The 22,744-nt window shown below is 41.4% G+C and overlaps 1 protein-coding gene across 1 annotated transcript in view; it reads left to right on the top strand.

Moving 5' to 3' along the window:
- LOC126997283 (oxidized purine nucleoside triphosphate hydrolase-like) overlaps positions 1-21,368 on the top strand; it is a 52,092-nt gene extending 30,724 nt beyond the window's left edge. Inside the window, exon 3 of the mRNA XM_050858281.1 lies at positions 20,200-21,368. Coding sequence (XP_050714238.1) covers positions 20,200-20,375 — 176 coding nt within the window. The 3' untranslated portion in view covers positions 20,376-21,368. The remainder of the gene's footprint in view (positions 1-20,199) is intronic.
- Positions 21,369-22,744: the final 1,376 nt, after the last annotated feature.

Below are 22,744 nucleotides of genomic sequence, written 5' to 3'. Positions count from 1 at the left end.
AGTCGACAGCGTCTATACAGAGACAATTTTTGGGGGGGTAGTACAGACATCTGCCCTGCCACCGGGAAGGGTGTGTGTGTATATATATATATATATATATATATATATATATATATATATATATATATATATATATATATATATATATATATATATATATATATATATATATATATATATATATATATATATATATATATATATATATATATATATATATATATATATATATATATATATATATATATATATATATATATATATATATATATATATATATATATATATATATATATATATATATATATATATATATATATATATATATATATATATATATATATATATATATATATATATATATATATATATATAATCTTTTTTTTTACAGCACAAAGAGCAACTCAAGGGCAACAAAAAAGATGTAAAAAAAACAAATGCCCGGTAACTGTTGCTCTCATATAGCGATAAGTAGGAGTGGCCAAAAGAGAGCCCGATTTCGGGTGGAGAGGTGTCTTGATACACTCTTCTTGAAAGAGGTCAAGTCATAGGCATGAGGAAATACAGATGAAGGAAGACTGTTCCAGAATTTACCAGTGAAGGGGAAGAAAGAGTGTTCAGGAGCGATAGGACAGGATACAGAAATAAGGTTGTGATCGGAGGAGCCCAACGGAGAGAACAGTTTGACAGAGTAAGCAGAAGGGTTTGCGGTAAGGAAGAGGTCTAGTATGTTGGGCCTGTCTCCAAGACGGTCGGGAATACGTGTAGGGTGCTGAACCAACTGCTCTAGATCGCTGAGGAGAGCAAAGTTGTAGACTTGTTCACCAGGCTGGTCAGTGAAAGAGGATGAAAGCCAAAGCTGGTGGTGAACATTGAAATCTCCCAAAATGGAGATTTCAGCGAAGGGAGAGTGGATTAAGATGTGCTCCACTTTAGAGTTCAAGTAGTCAAAAAAATTTACATAGTTAGTAGAGTTAGGTGAGAGACAAACAACTCAGATGTATTTAGTAATATAATGACAATGAAGTCTTAGCCAGATGGTGGAAAATTCAGAAGAATCAAGGTCGTGGGCACGAGAGCAAGAGATGTCGTTGCATACGTAGACGCAACATCCAGCTTTGGATTGAAATTTAGGATAGAGATAGTAGGAGGGAACAGAGTAGAGATTGCTGTCAGTAGCCTCGGAAACCTGTGTGAGGAAGAGAAGGTGAGGTTTAGAGGAGGAGAGATGGTGTTCACAGAATGAAAATTAGAGCGAAGACCACGAGCGTTGAAGAAATTGATAAGGAGGACGTTCAAGGAGTTATCAAGACAACTCTCAAGTTAGCAGCCAGAAGGGGAGTCCTCCTGGGGAATTTGTGTTCCCCCCCAGGTGGGGACTCTGAGGCTATGTTAAAGAAGGCTATTTTGAATTTTGGGAAAAGGTGTGTATGTTGTGTGAATGTAGTGTGCTGTGGAAAGAGAGTGGATCTGTCTTTAGAGAGCATGCTGAACTACTCTGGTGTTGATGAGACAATAGGGAAACAGAAAGTGAGGACATGGGAAGGGTCTTTGGAGGGCTTGAGCACCCTCCTTGCCTCCAATATATACCTCACTGGGAGTGGCTTGCGCCCGTTTCAGTAGGTGTCTTCCTAACTACTCCTACTATATAAGAAAGTTACTCATATTTCTTGTGCACAGGATGTTTACGACATATGTCATGGGTGAGCTTTTTAAGTTGCCAACCCACTAGTATATTTCGCAAGCTTTTAGCCTATTATTAAGGATTTTAGGCACAAACACTTACATACAGGGTGCAAAAACCTATTCCTAGGCAGCTACTGTTCTTGTTATATTTTGTACGTACAAGCAGCTAGGGCCATATACGATTATGCAGACAGCATTGAAGTCAACGAATGTGACATCATGTAGCCCAGTTATTTTAAGAATTATGGAATGATCAGGCTGCTTTGCTGAAAATAACATAGTCTGACAAAAATACATGGCTTGTATTTTGATTAACAACATTAACCAAAAGCTCTTGATTGCAGTGTTACCAGATCAGAGTGTTTCACAGGAGGTTTCGATCTGGCATCTCTGTTAGGAAGGAAAACATCGCTAGATGGAAATCTTGCTGTAGATCTATAGTATGTACAGTCGCGCTACGAAGTGTTGACACAGTTTTCATAATCTTTCGGACATGGAGCGTAGGCTGGCGACATCTGGCATCCAGTGATGCCAACCTCTACAGACTCTTAGCCCTACACAGACACTGAAATTACCCTACGACTCAGGATGAACAACTATACTAGCTGGCTTGGTAGCTTTTATTTATATAATGGTATGTGGTAGATGACTTTTATACATTTTTGAATGCACACATTGATACATTAGCCTATATAGATCGTAGTGTTTAGGTTTAATTGTTTTTTTTCAACAATTTTCTTCCTTTGCTGCCATACTTGATTTTGTTACAAGAATAGCATACCCTCCGAGTGACGACTGACTCGTATTATTAATAGACCTGTCCTGTTCCTGTACTCCATGCAGTAACTCCATCTGTTTTCTTTCACTTCGGATCTTTCAACATTTACGGCCTGCTGCCAGTGACTGCCAATTTCACGAGAAACTTTTCTATTAATTAAGACGGCTGAATTTATTATTTATCGTTGAAGCAGTTTTTCTTTAGACATTGTAAATGATAGAAATTTTTTAAAGTGAGTCCCTTTTTTAGCATAATTTCATTTTTTTTTTTTTTTTTTTTTTTTTTTTTTTTTTTTTAAATCTGTTGCTGCAAATGACTATCACGCATTTTAAATTTCAGAATTACCCTAAGTTTTGCTTAGATTCTGTAAAATTACCCTACCGCCATGCTGACCAGGATTTGAGGCTAAATTACCCTACAGTTGGCATCACTGCTGGCAACTACCCTCAGGGAAACATTCTCTACTGACTTTTATAAAACTACTTAATTTTAAAGTCTAGTTTTGCACACACCTAATAAATATCAGTGATTCCCTTAAATGCATTGAAAACTTAACAGTGTACTCTATGTGAATGTGGTGAAGAGAAACGTATTGGAATGATAGGCTGTGTAGCCACATTCATTTGCAGAATCGCCAGGGTGGAGTAGGAGTCACTTCACATTCATTTACAGAATCGCCGGGGCGGAGTAGGAGTCACTTCACATTCATTTACAGAATCGCCAGGGCAGAGTAGGAGTCACTTCACATTCATTTACAGAATCGCCGGGGCGGAGTGGGAGTCACTTCACATTCATTTACAGAATCGCCGGGGCGGAGTAGGAGTCACTTCACATTCATTTACAGAATCGCCAGGGCTGAGTTGGAGTCACTTCACATTCATTTACAGAATCGCCGGGCGGAGGGAATCACTTCACATTCATTTACAGAATCTTGGGCGGAGGGGAGTCACTTTACCTTCATTTACAGAATCGCCGGGGCGGAGTAGGAGTCACTTCACATTCATTTACAGAATCGCTGGGGCGGAGTAGGAGTCACTTCACATTCATTTACAGAATCGCCGGGGCGGAGTGGGAGTCACTTCATATTCATTTACAGAATTGTCGGGGCGGAGAGGGAGTCACTTCACACTCATTTACAGAATCGCCGGGGCGGAGTGGGAGTCACTTCATATTCATTTACATAATCGCCATGGAGGGAGTCACTTCATATTCATTTACAGAATCGCCGGGGCGGAGTGGGAGTCACTTCACATTCATTTACAGAATCGCCGGGGCGGAGTAGGAGTCACTTCATATTCATTTACAGAATCGCCGGGGCGGAGTGGGAGTCACTTCACACTCATTTACAGAATCGCCGGGGCGGAGTGGGAGTCACTTCATATTCATTTACAAAATCGCCGGGGCGGAGTGGGAGTCACTTCATATTCATTTACAGAATCGCCGGGGCGGAGTAGGAGTCACTTCACATTCATTTACAGAATCTTGGTGAGTAGGAGTCACTTCATATTCATTTACAGAATCGCCGGGGCGGAGTTGGAGTCACTTCACATTCATTTACAGAATCGCATGGAGTAGGAGTCACTTCACATTCATTTACAGAATCGCCGGGGAGTAGAGTCACTTCACATTCATTTACAGAATCGTGGAGTCGGAGTCACTTCATATTCATTTACAGAATCGCCGGGGCGGAGTCGGAGTCACTTCAAATTCATTTACAGAATCGCCGGGGCGGAGTAGGAGTCACTTCACATTCATTTACAGAATCGCCGGGGCGGAGTGGGAGTCACTTCATATTCATTTACAGAATCGCTTGGTGAGTAGGAGTCACTTCACATTCATTTACAGAATCGTGGCGGAGTAGGAGTCACTTCACATTCATTTACAGAATCGCCTGGGCGGAGTAGGAGTCACTTCAAATTCATTTACAGAATCGGTAGTGGAGTAGGAGTCACTTCACATTCATTTACAGAATCGCCAGGGTGGAGTAGAGTCACTTCACATTCATTTACAGATTTACAGAACGCCAGATCGCGATTTGGTCCTTGACCCTTCTTCAGTGGCAGGCGGGGAGCGGTGTCCGTCTTGAGGTCTCAGTGAGAATGACTTCACCACGTCCGCGCTGGCCTTTTATACAGGCTAGGTGGGCGCTGATTGGCTGAGCGCCTCAGCGGCGGATTTTCTTTTCATGCTCGGAAGTGCTTGTAAGTCTAGGTGCTGGATGTTCAAGCTTGGCTCCATTTCCTTGATGTACAGAGCTTCGAGGATGGGAAGGCGTCTCATATCGGTGCAGGTCGTGATGATTTCAGTGTTCTTTTCTAGTATTTCTCTTGTGAGGGTCTTGTTGTGTTCTTTTCTCATGTGGGACTTCGGTGCTCCTGATGCTAGGTGGTAGGTAGGGCGTCTACTTAGCTTCACTGTCGTCATGCCAATATAGGATGTGTTAAGGGCTGCACAGTTCCCTTGGTTGCAGGAGAACCTATATACAACATGTGACTGTTGAGCTTTGTCTTGTTCCTTGTCAGGGCTGTTCCGCAACAGGATATGGCTTGTTTTCTTCCTCTTGTTGTAGATTATGAGGTTTATTCTTTTTTCTTTGTTTGTTGGGGTCACATTTTTCTTGATGATTTGTTTCATAATCCTTTCCTCTTCTTTGTAGCAGGTGGAGAAGTGTGCCTTGTAGTAGAGGTTGATGTCTTCGTTCTTGGTAGTGGCTTCTTTTGTGGTGTACCATCAGTTTATTATGCGGTTTGCTTGTTTGTCTATATCCGCTGTAGTAAATCCATTGCTGAGAAGTACTTTAGTTGATCTTTGTATCTCGTCGTCGACATGCTTCCAGGTGCTGCAGTGGGAGATTGCTCTTCGTATGTAGGCAGCGATGGTCGAATCCTTGTAGCGCTGGGGGCATTCATTTTTGCCGTTGAGACAGTTGCCTGAATTTGTAGGCTTGATGTAGACTTGCGTGGTGAATCTGTCTTCGTTCTGCTTCACTAAGACGTCTAGGAAGGGCATCTCTCCGTCGCTGCTTCTTTCTACGGTGAATCTAAGTCCGGAGGTATCCTGTAGGCAGCTACGTAGTTGTTCAATTTCCTCTTTGTTTCTTGTTAGGATGAAGATGTCGTCTATATAGCGGCAGTATATGGTTGGATTCGTAACTTTTTTGAAGACTTCCTCTACACAGCCCATGAAAAAATTAGCGAGAAGGACTCCAAGGGGGGAGCCCATGGCGACGCCATCCACTTGTTGGTATTTCTGGCCGCGGGGGCAGGTAAAGGGGGCTTCTATAGTGCAGCAATGAAGGAGGTCGCGCAGGTTGTCTTCTGGGATGTCGAGAGCTGGGGTGCTGTCGTTATGGTAGACGCGTTCAATGATGTAGTTGATGGTGCGGTCTATGGGAACATTGGTGAATAGCGATTCGACGTCTAGTGATGCGATGGTACCTTGCACATTGTTGGTCTTGAGGATGTCAAGGAAATCAGTCGCCGAGCTCACCACATGAGAAAAGAACACAACAAGACCCTCACAAGAGAAATACTAGAAAAGAACACTGAAATCATCACGACCTGCACCGATATGAGATGCCTTCCCATCCTCGAAGCTCTGTACATCAAGGAAATGGAGCCAAGCTTGAACATCCAGCACCTAGACTTACAAGCACTTCCGAGCATGAAAAGAAAATCTGCCGCTGAGGCGCTCAGCCAATCAGCGCCCGCCTACCCTGTATAAAAGGCCAGCGCGGATGTGGTGAAGTCATTCTCACTCGAGACCTCAAGACGGACACAGCTCCACTCCTGCCACTGAAGAAGGGTCAAGGACCAATGATCTGGCGACAACGATGACACCATATGGAGATGTCATCTCAGTCTTATCAAAAGAGAACAAGACACTCTTAAGAAACAAAGAGAACTTACTCAAGAAGATATATAACGCTGAGTTAGCTATCACCTTCAACCAAACATGTATAAGAGAAAACCTCCTGCCCATATATACCCTATATATATATATATATATATATATATATATATATATATATATATATATATATATATATATATATATATATATATATATATATATATATATATATATATATATATATATATATATATATATATATATATATATATATATATATATATATATATATATATATATATATATATATATATATATTTTTTATTTAGTTAGTTTTTTTTTTTTTACATGTGGCCTATTACGCCAGTAGGCTAATTCATATGGGTTTGATGGTTGGCCCGAGCCCGTCATGGCGCAGGTAATTGTTTATAGTGGCGCCATTATTACTGGCTCATGCAGCCCCCCGGAGCTCATTCTTGATTTCACTGGCGCTGTACAGTTTCTTCTGGAGCCAGGTTTGATGGGTGGTCTTCAGGACAGCATGTGGGTAGTCTCAGGCCTATGCATTAACTGTATTAATTGTGCTTGTAAAGCATATATATATATATATATATATATATATATATATATATATATATATATATATATATAAATATCTATATATATATATATATATATATATATATATATATATATATATATATATATATATATATATATATATATATATATATATATATATATATATATATATATATATATATATATATATATATATATATATATATATATATATATATATATATATATATATATATATATATATATATATATATATATATATATATATATATATATATATATACACATAGCTCTCGATTTACGCGAGTGTTGCGTTCTTGAAGAGATCGCGTAATTCAAAAACAATGTAAATCAAACAAGAGGCAGGTTTCTGTCGAAAAATAAATACCGTAATTTTCGGCGTGTAGCGAGCATTTTTTCACATAAAAAAATGCCTGAAAGTTTAGCCATTTGCGTTATACGCTGAATGTACAAATTTTTAATGACTTTTTTCTTCTTTGGGATGTTTTTAAGGGTCTGTTTTTCGTCTTATCCAATAACAACAGCAAACTTACCTTTATTATTGTTTAAAATCCTTCATAGTCCGTAGCTGTCCTATAATATGTTACCATAGAATACAGGGCGATCTAATAACTACTATACAAAGACTAAATCGGTGGAAGATCGTCCATGCCTTGCTGTTATCCCGTTTTTCCGTCGGGCTCCATTTGTAGGATCTTGATCTTGATGTCACAGGTGGCTTAAGATTGTATGACTAAGGAGCAGTACAAGCTACATAAAAAATCATATTAGAAAAAAATGTCCATTTGTTCATTATTAAGTATTAATATTAGTGAGAATAATGGGGTGAATATGATATCAGAAACTGTACATCATGAATCTTGTACGAGGAGTTATTTCACGCAATCCCAGCCCTGCCGCCATTTGCATTGTTTACAAACCACATAACCACACCCACGCAACAAACAGCTGCATGCCGCGTGTCACCAGAACCGAGATATCCACTCGGGCACTCATTCTCAGCCTCTCTCGTGTGAGGAAGAAATGAGGGACACCATGAGGGGCTGGCTAGTATTGGTACCAATACCGAGCAGCCTGGTACCAGTACCGTACCGTATTGCTGGTACCGTTAGTACCGGTACTGGTACCGGTACCTGCCCACCCTTATTGTTGAGTAGCGTAGCAGCGTAGGTACTGTATTGTTGTTCAAGTGGCGCGTGGGAAGAACTGAGCCCAGCTGTGTGGCCGTGTGAGTCCAGTTGCGTGAGACATCTGGTGGCCACTCCATAAAATATCGCGTATAAGTGAAAAAAAACGCTTAAATTAAACATTTATTTGGATTTTGGACCCCGCGTTATTTAAAAACGCGTAAACCAAACTCGCGTAAATCGAGTTACCTATATATATATATATATATATATATATATATATATATATATATATATATATATATATATATATATATATATATATATATATATATATATATATATATATATATATATATATATATATATATATATATATATATATATATATATATATATATATATATATATATATATATATATATCGTGCAGTTCCTCAATGGAAACTAATTTACAGTGAGTCATCCCTTTGCTAAAAGCCTAAAATGTTAATAAAATTCTCATATGTTTAATATTACAATGTTTGAAGTCTTATAAAATTAATATCATATAACACTAAAATAATGATATTGTTACGCCACCCCCCACCACACACCATCCACGGGCAGGCAGGCGTGATCCCCAGAACAACCACACGGGCACCAGTCACTGACAATGGCCCACACAGAACACCGAGGGGAGGAGGGAACGAGGCAGGGCACAAAGGATACACGTTCAACACTAATTTCTAGTTTAATGACAGGTTCCTCACACGGTACAGCAACTCTCAAGGGCACAGAACAGTTAATCGGGCACACAGAGGCACGACAGACTCGCACACAGCTCATGAACGGGGCATTCAGCTGAACCCCCGCCAGCCCAGACACGCATCTTGCTCACACTCGCTTCGCTCACGACTCCCTGCCCAGGCTTCCCTCTTTCTCTCTCATCCCAACACATAGAGTTGCACCATGCTGAGCTAACACTGCATCATGCTACAATTTCATCACATTACACATACAATCATACACATACAGCACATTCGTAACAATATATTACCCTGAATACCTGAAATTCCATGATCCACATTCAAAGTTTAAAATATAATGACCAATACTGAAAAAAAAAAATAACCATTGGGTTTATTTAAAAACAAACAAACAAAAAAAACATGGTTTAAACCAATCCACCCTGCACATAACTGATCCAAGGTACTTAAACTCATTGACCTCCTGCATTTCTTCACCATTCAAAATTATTTTGCATTGTTTTTCACATTCAATTCCCACTCTATATGGGCATACAAAATCTACAATCTCACCTCTACTTCACTCACAAACCATCACTTTACTTTTGTTGACATTTACTTTCAGCTTTCTCCTTTTATAGACACTATCAAAAACACTGACCAAATTTTGTGTCACTTTCATTTTCTGCAATGAGCACTGTGTCATTAGCAAATAGGATTGAATTCAGCACCCACTTCCTTCCCTCAGCATACATTTTTACTCCAACTTCCCCAACTTTGCCCTTCATTTCTTTCATAACACCATCCATATAGATAATGAACAACTATGGTGACATGACACACCCCTGCCTCAAGCCCATTTTTATCTCAAAATGTTCACTTGTTTCTCCAGTAATTTTGACACATGCAGATGCATCCTCATAGAAAGACTTTATTGCACTAAGCAGTTTTCCTCCCACACCAAATATTTTTAAAACATCCCACAATGCAATCCAATCGACGCTGTCATAAGCTTTTTCCAAATCCATGAAGGCAGCGTATAGTTTCTTTCCTTTTGCTATTATTTTTTCTACTACCATCCTGAAGACAAATATCTGATCCACACATCCCCTTCCCTTCCTGAAGCCTCCTTGTTCTTCACTGATTTTCTTTATTATGACTTTTCCATGTACCTTTCCGGGTATACTCAGGAGACTTATACTTCTACAGCTCCCACATTCCCCTCTCCTGCCTTTCCCCTTGTAAATTGGGACAATGATGGCTTTCGTCCAGTCTGCTGCCCCCCCCTCCCATGCTACTTCATATATCTTGACCATCCATTTCACGACTTCATCTCCTCCACACTTCAACATTTCTGCTGTGATTCCATCAATTCCTGCTGCCTTTCCATTTTTTAATCTTTTTATTGCCTGATTTACTTCTTCATATGTTATACTTCTTTCTTTATATACTCCTCCTCTACCTCCACTCAAAACTGCTGCTGTTACAGCTGCTGGACGTCCATCCTCAAAATTCATTAAGTTTTTGAAATAATCTCTCCATCTCTCCTTCACAGCTTCCCCGTCTTTCAACATCTTTCCATTCTCATTCATAACTTCATTTATTTTACTTGGGGAGATATTTTCTGCATTTCTTTCGTTTTTTACTTCTTTCCAATATGATTTTCTGTTCCCTTTATATTTTTCACTTAGTCTTTTTCCAAAGTCTTCATCAACTCTCTTCTTACTTTCTTTTATTGCTTGTTTTAATTTAATTTTTCATTCTCTATATTTCTTTTTCCTTCCCTTTTTACTTGCTCAGCCACATTTCTTTCTTGAGTTTTCTTAAAAAGTTCCCTTTTCTCTTTTACTATCCTCCTTATCTCTTCTGTCCACCATGAATTTCCTTTACTTTTTCCATCCCTCACCACTTTCATCCCTAACACTTTTTTGTTGTAGTTAACTTTACTGTAGCGCTGGGGTAATACGGGACAAATTTCTGAAATCGCTTTAAACTTCTTAAGCGGCTAAGGTTCATCGATTTTTCCAAATCTAAAATATAGGTAGTAAATTTCAACCTTTTTATTATATATATGTCTACCCTCCAAAAGTGAAAATGATTCTTTTGAACACTCAAATTATTATTTTTTTTTTTTATACCATATTTTCAAAGTTGGTCCTGCTAAGGTCTGTGGAGAAAAAACTATTCAGCCGATCATTACATATTATACAGTATTGAATGTAGAATTTATCTGACAACATCCCATTGTAAGAATAAAAATATTGCTTCATAGAAAACAAAATGGTGGCCATGTCTGCAACCCGGGGTAATTCAGGACAACACCTCGGGGTAACACGAGACAGTTGGCAAAAGTTACCAAACAATGTACTATAGTAAATTTATATGTTTTGTGTTGATTATAATGTGCAAATAAGTGTCATGTCACCAAAATAATTGACTGAATGATGGAAACAAGATAACCAAAGATCCTAAAGACATGACTGAGCTACTAAACAAAAGGTTTCAACAAGTTTTTACAAAAGAATCACAATTTAATGAACCACAATATGACAAGATAAATATTCAAATGGATGAAGTAATCGTAACTAAAGAAGAGATATACAAAATAATGGAGGAGCTGGAAGAAAGGAAAGCAATAGGACCGGATGGAGTTTCAGGTTTTATTTTGAAAGAATGCAGACATCAGCTGGATGGACCGGTATATGATATCATAAAATGATCAGCATCAACTGGTAAAGTACCAAAGGAATGGCGTAGAGCTGAGGTGGTCCCTATATATAAAAGTGGAAACAAGGAGGAACCTCTGATCTATAGACCAGTATAGTTTGTAAAATACGTGAAAAAGTGATAAAGAAACAATGGATAAAATTTCTGGAAGAACACAATATAATTACAGATTAACAGTATGGCTTTAGACAAGGACGTTCATGTGCAACAAACTTATTGAGCTTCTACTTGAGAGTGGCTGACATAACACAGGAGAGGGATGGATGGGTAGACTGTGTATTTGGACTTGAAAAAGGCTTTTGACAAAGTTCCACATACAAGACTACTATGGAAGCCGGAAAATAGAGGACTGAAAGGGAAAATGATAAACTGGATGGAAAGTTACTTAAAGGGAAGAGAAATGAGAACAGTGGTAAAAAACATGAAATTGGAATGGAGAAATGTAGATAGTGGGGTGCCTCAAGGATCAGTACTGACACCAATACTTTTCCTAGTATATATCAATGTAAACAATTTATTGTTATTCATCATCAACAACATGTGAGTACCATTAAATTATTCTGTAGCATGTTTTTATTTATTTATTTATTTTTTTGTAAGTGTCCCGAATAGCCCCAGATGTCGGGGCAACTCAGGACAACTCTTATTTTTTTTTTTTTTTTTTGTTTTTTTTTTTAAAAAATACTGGGTAGCCACTGAATTTTTTTCATGCACACCAAGAGATAGCCCTTACAAAGACCTACAAAATGAGCCTAAACATGATCCCAAAATGCTCGAAGGTAAGAAGTTATTAACAAAAAAATCACAAAATCGTCCCGAATACCCCTGCGCTACGGTACTTCTTTAAATGTTCCAAAACCTTTTTCAATATCTGTACTATCTTTTACACTTTCCCATTTGTCCCTTAAGGAGGGCCCCAGGGGGGGTCCCTCCTGGGTGAATGTGTAGGGGAGACTCAACAGAGCATAAAGTCTGCTTTTTGTTTCAGACTTTAATTTTTGGTTAATTGCTTTGAAAAAAATACCATAGAAACTTTGTGTATATCTACATTTCTCCTTTTGAAAATTTTAGATTTTTTGTTTTGGCTTCGAAAAAAAAAAATTACAAATAATTTTCTCCACTTTTTCTCCCGTTTTCTTTTTACATTTTTTAAAATGTACAGAATGAGCAAAATTGACATTTAGTTGTAGTTTATATCGATACCTTACAAAAGACTGTCAGACGTTTTGTCGATTTTGTGAATTTTTTTGAAGTGTGAATTTTTTTTTTTTCCATTTCATGTGTCTTGCCATTTGTATTCAGTTGCTTGGCATGAAATCTTCACATATGATTGTTTATACCTTGTTCACTTACTGGAGAAGAATAAGGCATCTGGTCCCCCTTTATAATAAAAAGTATTATCACTCAAAGGTGGTGGTGGCGGTGAGGTTGGTGTGAAGACAGAGTCGTGACTCTTGCTTCTAGCGTTGCTTTTTTGCATGTTTCCTGGGTCTCTATTTTGTTCCAGAAGCCTTCTTCATGTTAATAAATCTGCTCATGGTTGCTTTGCGCTTGTACGTCATTGTAAAGATGTTTTTAGGGTTGTAGCGCAGCGAAAAATTTCAACGTCCTTCCCTGTCAACGTCAGGGTGAGAACTGAGCGAGCAGCAGAGCGCGCATTTCACATTCGCCAGCTGTCACGAGTGGATACAGGTATGACGGATGACAAAAATAAGAAGGGAAAAATACTCTATCTAATGTGAATATTACGTGCGTACAAGCCCGGAGAAATACCACGTGTGCTGGCGCGCTATGATGTAACAGCGCGGGGCATAAAAATCTCTTAAAGGGACCATTTTTCAATATTCTACAAAATTATGCTTCATTACCTGGTAGTACATGGCATCCCCGACGTACTGAGCGAGAAAAACTAATTTAGTCAGTTTAAAAAATATTCGTCAAAAAATACCCCCCTGGCATTTCTCGTTATACTCATCTTTCCTTTAACTCTTCTATTTCCAATATTTCTTTTTTTTTTTCACCTTTCTTTTCAAACACCCACTTTTCCTTCAGCCTTAATTTTGCCAGCATTGCAAGATGGTCAGAGCCATCGAAAATTCCTCTTACTACCTTCGCATCACAAATATCCTTTCTACGTCTTCCATCTCCTGCCACATAATCAATCAATCCTTTTTGCTCTTAATCTTCTCCCCTCCTCCATGTGTATCGGTGGATATTCTTGTGCTGAAAGGTGTTCGCTAGGAACATTCCCCTCTCAGCACAGACATCCACCAGGCACTTTCCATTTTCATTCTTCCCAGGTATCCCCCATTTTCTCACCACATCCATCACACATTCATCACCCACTTTAGCATTCATATCTCCCATCATAATAAGTTTCCTTTCTTTCTCAAAACTCTTCAAACATGCATTCACTTCCTCCCAAAAAGCTTCCCTTTCTCTCAGTCCTTTTTTACTATTCACATTTACTGGTGCATAAATACACACCCATGCATACTTTACTAAACCTACTTTTCCTTTCACCCACACAATTCTTGATCCCTTCCAACCATCATCAGTCACACCATTCTACACTCTTTCAGAAATCACAATAGCACATCCTTCCTTTCTCCTGCTTCTATACTTGTCATCTATCCCCGTCCATACAACCAACCCAGGCACACTCTCCCACATACCCTCTCTACCATCACTCTTACCGGTTCCTCGAATATGCGCCTCACTCACTCCCAACACCATTCACAAAGTTTTCAATCATCACTCTCCTCTTTTCCTCATCTAAAACCATTCACATTTATAGACACAAGTCTCAAGCATTCCCTACTCTCCTGCCGCCCTCTGGCCATCGCTCCTGCCTCTAAAACTCGATAAAAGTATTAGAGGCCATCAATGGATGGCCAGTCCAATGTAGTATTATGGAGACTTGCTCCTCGTCTGGGCTAAAAGGATTAAAACAAACTGCTTTTTTTTTTTTTTTTTTTTTTTACAACAAAGGAGACAGTTCAAGGGCACAAAAAAAAGGAAACAATAATAAAAAAAAAAGCCCGCTACTTGCTGCTCTTAAAAAAGAATCAAAAGAGGTGGCCGAAAGAGAGGTCAATTTCGGGAGGAGAGGTGTCCTGATACCCTTCTCTTGAAAGAATTCAAGTCGTAGGCAGTAGGAAATACAGATGAAGGAAGATTGTTCCAGAGTTTACCAGCATGAGGGATGAAAGAGTGAAGATGCTGGTTAACTCTTTCATAAGGGGTTTGGACAGTATAGGGATGAGCATGAGTAGAAAGTCGTGTGCAGTGGGGCCGCGGGAGGGGGGGAGGCATGCAGTTAGCAAGTTCAGAAGAGCAGTCAGCGTGGAAATATCGATAGAAGATAGAAAGAGAGGCAACATTGCGATGGAATTTAAGAGGTAGAAGACTCAGTAGGAGGAGAGCTGATGAAACAAAGAGCCTTAGACTCCACTCTGTCCAGAAGAGCTGTGTGAGTGGAGCCCCCCCCACACGTGAGATGCATACTCCATATAAGGGAGGACAAGGCCCCTGAATATGGATAGCAACTGCGCGGGGGAGAAGAACTAGCAGAGACGATACAGAACGCCCAACCTCGAGAAAGCTGATTTAGCGAGAGAGGAGATGTGAAGTTTCCAATTGAGATTTTGAGTTAAGGATAGACCGAGGATGTTTAGTGTTGAAGATGGTGATAGCTGAGTGTTGTCAAAGAATAGGGGATAGGTGTTTGGAAGATTGTGTCGAGTTGATAGGTGGAGAAACTGAGTTTTTGAGGCATTGAAGGACACAAGGTTCCTTCCACTTTGAGCAGGCAAGGAGGGAGTGTCTGGATAGAGAAAGATGGAAACTGTTCTGCCGTGGCCATCCCCTGGTGGGAGCTCCTAGGAGCAGGCATCGATGAAATGATGATGATGATTGGATGAACCAATACTATTTCTCATTTTGTCACTCATCAAGGACAACAAGTGGTAATTTAGTCACAGTTACAGGATCTACAGTTCATTAGGAGTATTTCATTAGCTACTTAGCATCACGGCATGGAACAGAATTTCTTAAAACACTTTTCTCTACAAAATATTGACAAATGGCATTGTTTCACTTTCTTGTTTCTAATAATGACGATGTTTTCATACCAAGAAGTTTACTAATTGTATAGTGATGCTTTAAAATGGTCTGTGGTGCAGCAGTAACAACTGTAACCTTGTTAAGTCTATATCCACCCCCACCTGGCAGGGTTACCCATAGGAGCTCAGGAAATGGTCATCGCCACAAGCCTACAGAGGTTTGGCCAACAAGACAGTGGCTGTACCCAGCCTGCGCTCATGCTTATGGGACCCCGATTCTTGCAAAGAATTGGGGGACTTCTTGAAAATCAGACAAGCCAGAACAAGAAATGCAAGAATTTTGCAAGATTTGGGGTTAATTCTGGCTTGGTTTAATGTAATTCTTGACCAGCAGGTGACGGCTTTTGTCTCAGTCTGCTTTGTAAACTCGTAGAAATAGCATCCGTGCGCTTGTGTCGTGTTTTCAGCACTGCAGTGTGAGTTCTTTGTGCTTTAACAATATCCCTCAGAATGATGGTTAAAAGGGATGGTGCTGCAAAGAAGAAAACATGAACGGTGGATACTCTGCTCGCAACAGGAACAGGGGGCGAGCCTCGGCAGCTTGTATGCCCTCCTGGACGTGACTGACTCCTGTTCACCCTCCATCTCAGACGATACGTCGAGTTAGCTTCACATTAGTGGTCAAAGGTAGTTCCGGTGCCCCAAGAATAGGGAAACTGCGGCTAAACCCCGGGGTGAAGCCTAACCCTCGAGTGTAGCTAGTGGTTGCGGGAGTCTCCGTAACAACCGTAACAGATTGATTTGTCTTTCATAAAATTTATCATCACTATTTGTAGTAAAATAACTTTAATTCTTTAAAAAATAACATATATAATGATTTTTATACAGTAAACCCTTTGGTATCTGGGTTAATAGAGCCACGGGGGCACCCGGATGTGGTGTAGGTTAAGTCTATGGACCTGAAAACCCAACTTTGGATCATGGCCTGCCATAAAGGCAACGACAGAGTACTGCATAGGTGCTTCTGTCCATACTTATCCTATAGTATGCTCCATGGCTTTGTAGCAGTCAGTCTGCACCAGGGAGTGAAATGCGCGTGATTGACGTGCTCTGGGCACTGAGAAAAGGGTTCGAGCAGCGTCGTCATGGTTAGCACTCACGGCAATCTCTCCCTGGCTTATCACAGTCCTGCTGCACCTTGGGGCGATCTGTTACTTGGGATTCAGCAATTAGGCATGCCATCCTCAGCCGCTAACCCATTGCTGGGGTGCCTAGCCCCATGTTCACAGGCAGCAGCTAATGTTCCCCTGCCTGGCCAATCACAGCAGCGGGACCTGGACCCAACCCAGAAAAGCCCAGGTATTTGTGGCAACTTAGTCACCCAAGTCTGCACCATAGTGTTTACCATGTAGGCTTTCTAGCAGACCCAGCACTGCCACAAGAAACTTTTTACGGGTCCTGTTTTACAAAACTGGAAGGCCGACGCTCTGTGCTGTTCTTAGGTGCACGCCTGCAGCTTTAATTATCACTGTGTAGCTGTGTTAGCAACCTCATGGCTACGAGCACCGTGGACTTTACCACCCAGGTCAACCAGAAGGCATACCAGAGCAATACCCGAAGCGGTCCGGGCTGGCAACGAGCATCAAGTGCTCTAAGCAGGCTTCTATACGGATGCCTGGGCAGGCACCCCAGGTCGCTACCCTTTCAAGCCCGGCAATGAGCCTGAAGGCCCACAGACGCCGGGCAAGTACGCCAGGCCGCCCCACTCTGAGTGTGAGTGGGGGGGATAACCAAGGAGTCAATGACAACCTGGCGCATCTTCTTGCGCGGTGATCTGTTGCTGTTTAGTTACACTGTGTTGCCCTTGCGAGCCAGGGGGGCGGCGGGTACCCCCTACACAGTGCATCCAGCAGGACCACGGGGAGGCCAGCCACAAGAAGTAACCACGATTTACGGCCAACCTGCACCTCAAGATCGGGCTGGCCCATGGGACTCCCGAACCCCTGTGGGCCCCTTTACTCGCCTTACCGTAAGCATGGTGAAATCCTTCTTCCACATGTCGGACCGAGGGTGGTACTTATCCACATTTCTTATTCCGGCCTCACTCCCGCAGGAGTGCTAGCAGACCCGCACGCCTTCTCCACGGGGACGGAGCCCTGCTCACATAGTCCAGTCTGGACTTAGGCAGTCATCAAGGCTTAAGCTTGGGTTCGCACTGTGTGTTTCATTTAAACAGTCCTTCGACACTCCCGCCATTTAAACCTGCACTGCATTGACTCTCGTCACTTCGATATGGTCTGCAGCGCTCGGCAAGGACATTTACATGCCAGTTGTACTAAGAAGCACACAGCTTTCCTGCGAACCTTCGCACCAGGACGTCAATATCATTGCTATGTGCAAGCTGGGGTGCGCCTTACGGGTGCAGTACGCCACCCGGACAGAGCATAGAGGCATTGCGTGGGCAATTTGAACAACTTTTGGCGGCGCGCGACAATTTTTTAATATTTTTTGGAAAAAATCGAATATTTTTTTTAAACTCCCGGATACGGGCGAGGTTGGATATGGTGCACCCAGATAACTGAGGGTTTACTGTATAAATATTTTTTTGAGATATGGGACGTATTAATGGGATTTACATTAATTTCAAAGGGGAAATTCATTTTGGTTTATGAGTGTTTTGGTGTGCGAGCAAAATTCCGGAACAAATTAAACTTGTAAATCGAGGTTTGACTGTTCATGGGCAAGGGGAGACATGAGGAGTGTAATAGATTATATAGCTGTAGATATGAGGTTGAGGCAGGATGTACAGATGCCCCCTGCCATTCACGGCCTCACCGTTCACGGATTCGCTTATATGCGGGTAGGGTAATTGCAACACCCCCCACCGAACATGGATGAAAACTCGCGTATACGCGGTCTGTAGCGCCCAGCTCGAACGTTGTGCATTTAGTGTTTACCTTCGAAGCTGGAAGAGAGAAGTCAACTGAAAGAAAAGGTTATATAGTCAATCGGGGTAAGAAAAAAACAGACAGAATATTTGTTGAAACTTACCAAACAGGAAGTGATAGAAGAAAGAAGTAAACAACCTAAAAGCGATACAAAGTGGAACAGGTTACAAGAAGAAAAAGACAGTTTGTTTACCACGTGCGAGTGAGGGCGGCAGTGCTCTACAGTGGAGTTTATACAGCCTTTTTTAGTTTATCATAGCCTCCAAGCATTCCTCAATGTCTTCAGATGTGTGAAACTATGTAAAAATGCTTAGAAATGCCTTAAAAATCCATTTTTTTATTCGATCGAGATGGTAGAAGGAAACCTTTTTTTCCCTATTTGATTATAGTCCTGTCGATCGCGGATTCACAGATCATGGGAATCTCGTGGAACCAAATACCCGTGAACGGCAGGGGGCTTCTGTAGTGGATGCAAAGGTTGTTAGAGGAATGTTTAGTAGATCTGATCACTTCATTGTAGTAACCGAAATTAGGATGAAAGAGGAATGGGAATTCAGAGGGAATGGGAAGAAGGAAAAGGGTAGGAAGGAACTAGCAAGTGAGAAAGTGTGTGGCAATGGCCACGGAAATGCATTGGAGGAAAATCGACGAAATACTTGAAAGAGCAAGAGCAGGGATAGAACACAGTGAAGGAGTGAAGGAGGTTTATGAGGTTTTTAAGAGTTCATTGGTCAGGGCAAATGAGGGAGTAATCAGGTATAGGTCATAGGGGAAAGGAAAGAAAGGGAGTGTGTGGTGGACGGATGAGATAAAAGAGACAGTGGAGGAGAAAAGAAGGAACTACAAGAAAATGTTACTGGGAAATGTGATGGAGGAGGCGAGACGGAGGTGGAAGAGAAAGTACAGGGAGAGTAAGATGTTGGTGAAGAGGCTGGTTAGGGAAAGTAAAGGGAGAGTGGATGAGGATTTTGGCAGGAAAATATCAGCAAAATACCAGAACAATAAACTTTTCTGGAGAGAAGTTAAAAGAGAAATGGGGGAGAAAAGAATGACATTTGTGGCATGATAAGGAGAGATGGGGTGCTTGTGAGAGGGAATGAGGAGGTAAGGGAGGTGTGGAAGCAGCACTTTGAGACTGTAATGAATGGGAGTGTGGGAGGGAGAGCAGAAGTGACTATGTAGTGTGGGAATAAAGATCAATGTAGGGCGGCCAGATCCACAGGGGTGGGTGGAGAGAGGTGAGATAGAGGAGGCAATGAAGAAGTTAAAAGAAGGAAAGGCCCCTGGAGCTGATGGCTTAACAGCAAAAATGTTGAAGTGTGGAGGAGGTGTAGTTGTGGAATGAATGTTATGGATATGTAACCTAGCACAGGAACAGGGTGAGGTGCCAGAAGACTGGAGAAAGGCTATTGTTGTGCCGCTGTACAAAGGGAGAAGAAACACTCGTAAACTAAGGCACTCGTAAACCAAGGTATTACTGCATTACAATATGGTGCTGGTCCAGTCCAAGTCTTGGTCTTGGTCATCTGGTGTAGGCTGCTTTGCCAAGTGATGAAAAGTCTTGTAAAGTCGAATTTCATATCAGTCTAAATGATGTAAATCAGGGGCTGACTGTAATAATGATATTTGAAATAATATTACTACTATTGGTAATAATGATATTGAAGTACACTATCCCACTTGGCAGAGATGAGGCCTCAGTGGTTCCCTGTCGACAAGCTGCCGTACTCACTCATGTGGCCCGACGACTCGCTGTGGGTTCCGGTGGTGCTGCGTGGTGGCAAGGTCCGTGGCACCGTCCATTTTCAAGATCATGACAACATCCATTCTCATCACATTGAGGAAGTGGACACCCTTGCCTGAGTGTTCATGGAGCACGTTTGGGTAATTAAATGAAGGTGTAATGTACAACAGCAACACTACTAATGTGAAACTATGAGTGGAAATAGAAATTTTTGAATGAATAGCATACTGGGCTTCATTAACTGGAACTTCTCAATAAAACAATAACATGTTATACTAATACCACACAGTAGTTTACTCAACCTTCACTTGGAGTGCATGATACATCTCTATTTTCCCTGTCATACAAAGGACATTGCTAATTTAAAAATTATTCAGCTCAGGACAACTGAGATGTCTTCCTTGCACAACAAACACTATGACCAAAGGCTCCTCCTCAGTATGTCTTTTCCTGAGAAACTCTTTCCCCTCCATGAGAAACCAATTATGTTCAAAGGCTTTATGTGTGTATAGAAATTTAAGTCATTTATGATCAGTAAGACAGCAAATGAAAACTATTTGCAATAAACTTGTATAAACAAAAAATTCAGATCACCAAATTCATTTTTCGCCAATGTTGTTCTATGAGAATCAATCTCTCTCTCTCTCTCTCTCTCTCTCTCTCTCTCTCTCTCTCTCTCTCTCTCTCTCTCTCTCTCTCTCTCTCTCTCTCTCTCTCTCTCTCTCTCTCTCTCTCTCTCTCTCTCTCTCTCTCTCTCTCTCTCTCTCTCTCTCTCTCTCTCTCTCTCTCTCTCTCTCTCTCTCTCTCTCTCTCTCTCTCTCCCCACAAACTTCCATGACATGAGGTCACATCTCGGTTCCTGCTGTGTCCAGCAAACTCACCTCTTACTACACTCCACTTGGATTAATATACTCTGTCCAGTGCGTATTCCGAACATGTCAGCTGTTGCAAATTGTTACTTGCCTGCTGTGTGCTGTGCTATGTCAGTGTGCTGTGATATATGACCCTGAGTGGTTTGTGCTGCCTTAATTTTGCTTTAATTTTACTACTTCTGCTCTTGTATTTACCTCTTTGATGTAGTCCTCTGTAAACAAATACACATACACACAACATCAGTGTTAAAATTCATCATCAACACCCGGTGGAATGCACTGGGGAGCTCCGCCTGCCCTGTCCACCTCACTTTTTCTCTCTATCTCAGTTTACTTTGTTGCCATAGAAACAGCCGAGTGTCCCGGGCATCCGTACCTCACCTCAAAGTCCCTGCTTGCCTCACCCTACCAATGGGCCTGCCTCAGTACACTTGTAGTGCGGCAACTAGGCCTGATGGACGAGCGGGGTACCTCTTTGGCCGACTGGTAAAGTAGTGGCTCTCCCATCACGCTGGTCGCAGGTTCAATCCTGGGCAGCCGGTAAAACCCTCTCCTTGTCTTGATTAATTTCTCGTGTGTTTCGATACACGCAGAGAACATGTGGGACCGGGAGAAGTAGAAAAGAGAAAAATCTCGGCATTTCACACTTGACTGCTAGAAAAACTCATCTCTCTTCCCTCATCCCCTGGCCCCACCCTTAGAACTGGGGCAGCATTATTAAAGGGTCCTAGGAGTGAAATTCAACTTTCAAAGTGAGTTTCCTCCTAACTTTGCTGCTAGGTTCTAGAAGTCGCGAGTTTACTGCTAGGAGTCGCGACTTTACTGCTAGCACTCGCCGAAAATATAAAAGTCCTCGTGGAGGACTTTTAACGCCTTAAAAGCTAAATTTTGGGATGTATCATTCAATATAATAACGATAATTGCAGGTGAGTGACGGCCCCCGCGCACTAATTATCGTGTCAGACGTGTTGTGCCAATAAAATTACTGACTCCGAGCCGTTGAAAAGGGTTACACGAGACATTAACGCCGCGATATAAGAGAGATAAGTGGTGAAGGGGCCGCGGGCGTCGTTGTCGGAGAGGCAGGCCCAAAGAGGCAGGGGCCCTTGGGCCTGTCAGTGATGCTACAAACACAATTACTATGCAAAGTAAGATGACAACTGGCAAGCTGAGTAACCTCCAGTGAATCAAGCTCAAGACCAAGACGAACAGCTGTTCAGGGGCCATATTCAGAAAGCAGGTTGTAAGCCCGAGGACGTAACTCCTTACAACCTGGAGACTTACACCCTCCGGACAACCTGAGCTGCACCCGCATTCAGAAAGGAGGTTGCGGGGAGGGTGTAACTCAGAGAGGCAGCTGATTGGGCGACGCATTCATGACGTCATCACACTCGTCCTAGCGAATCACAAGCAAGTCAGAGTCGATGAAGAAAGTGTGCCAGCCAATCACTGACAGACGCCACTGCGTTAAGGTTGCCAGACGTCATATATTATGAATTTAGCGTCACTGAAATAACTGAGATCAGACAGTCACAACTTGAACAGTTACATGCACCTCTCTAGTGGCACATTCAAGTCATCAGTGACGCTAATATTCATAATATATGACGTCTGGC

Source organism: Eriocheir sinensis, chromosome 12 (genome assembly GCF_024679095.1).
Source record: "Eriocheir sinensis breed Jianghai 21 chromosome 12, ASM2467909v1, whole genome shotgun sequence".
Classification (NCBI taxonomy): domain Eukaryota; kingdom Metazoa; phylum Arthropoda; class Malacostraca; order Decapoda; family Varunidae; genus Eriocheir; species Eriocheir sinensis.
The sequence above is the reverse complement of the archived record's forward strand: the minus strand, read 5'-3'. Positions and strand labels throughout refer to the sequence as shown.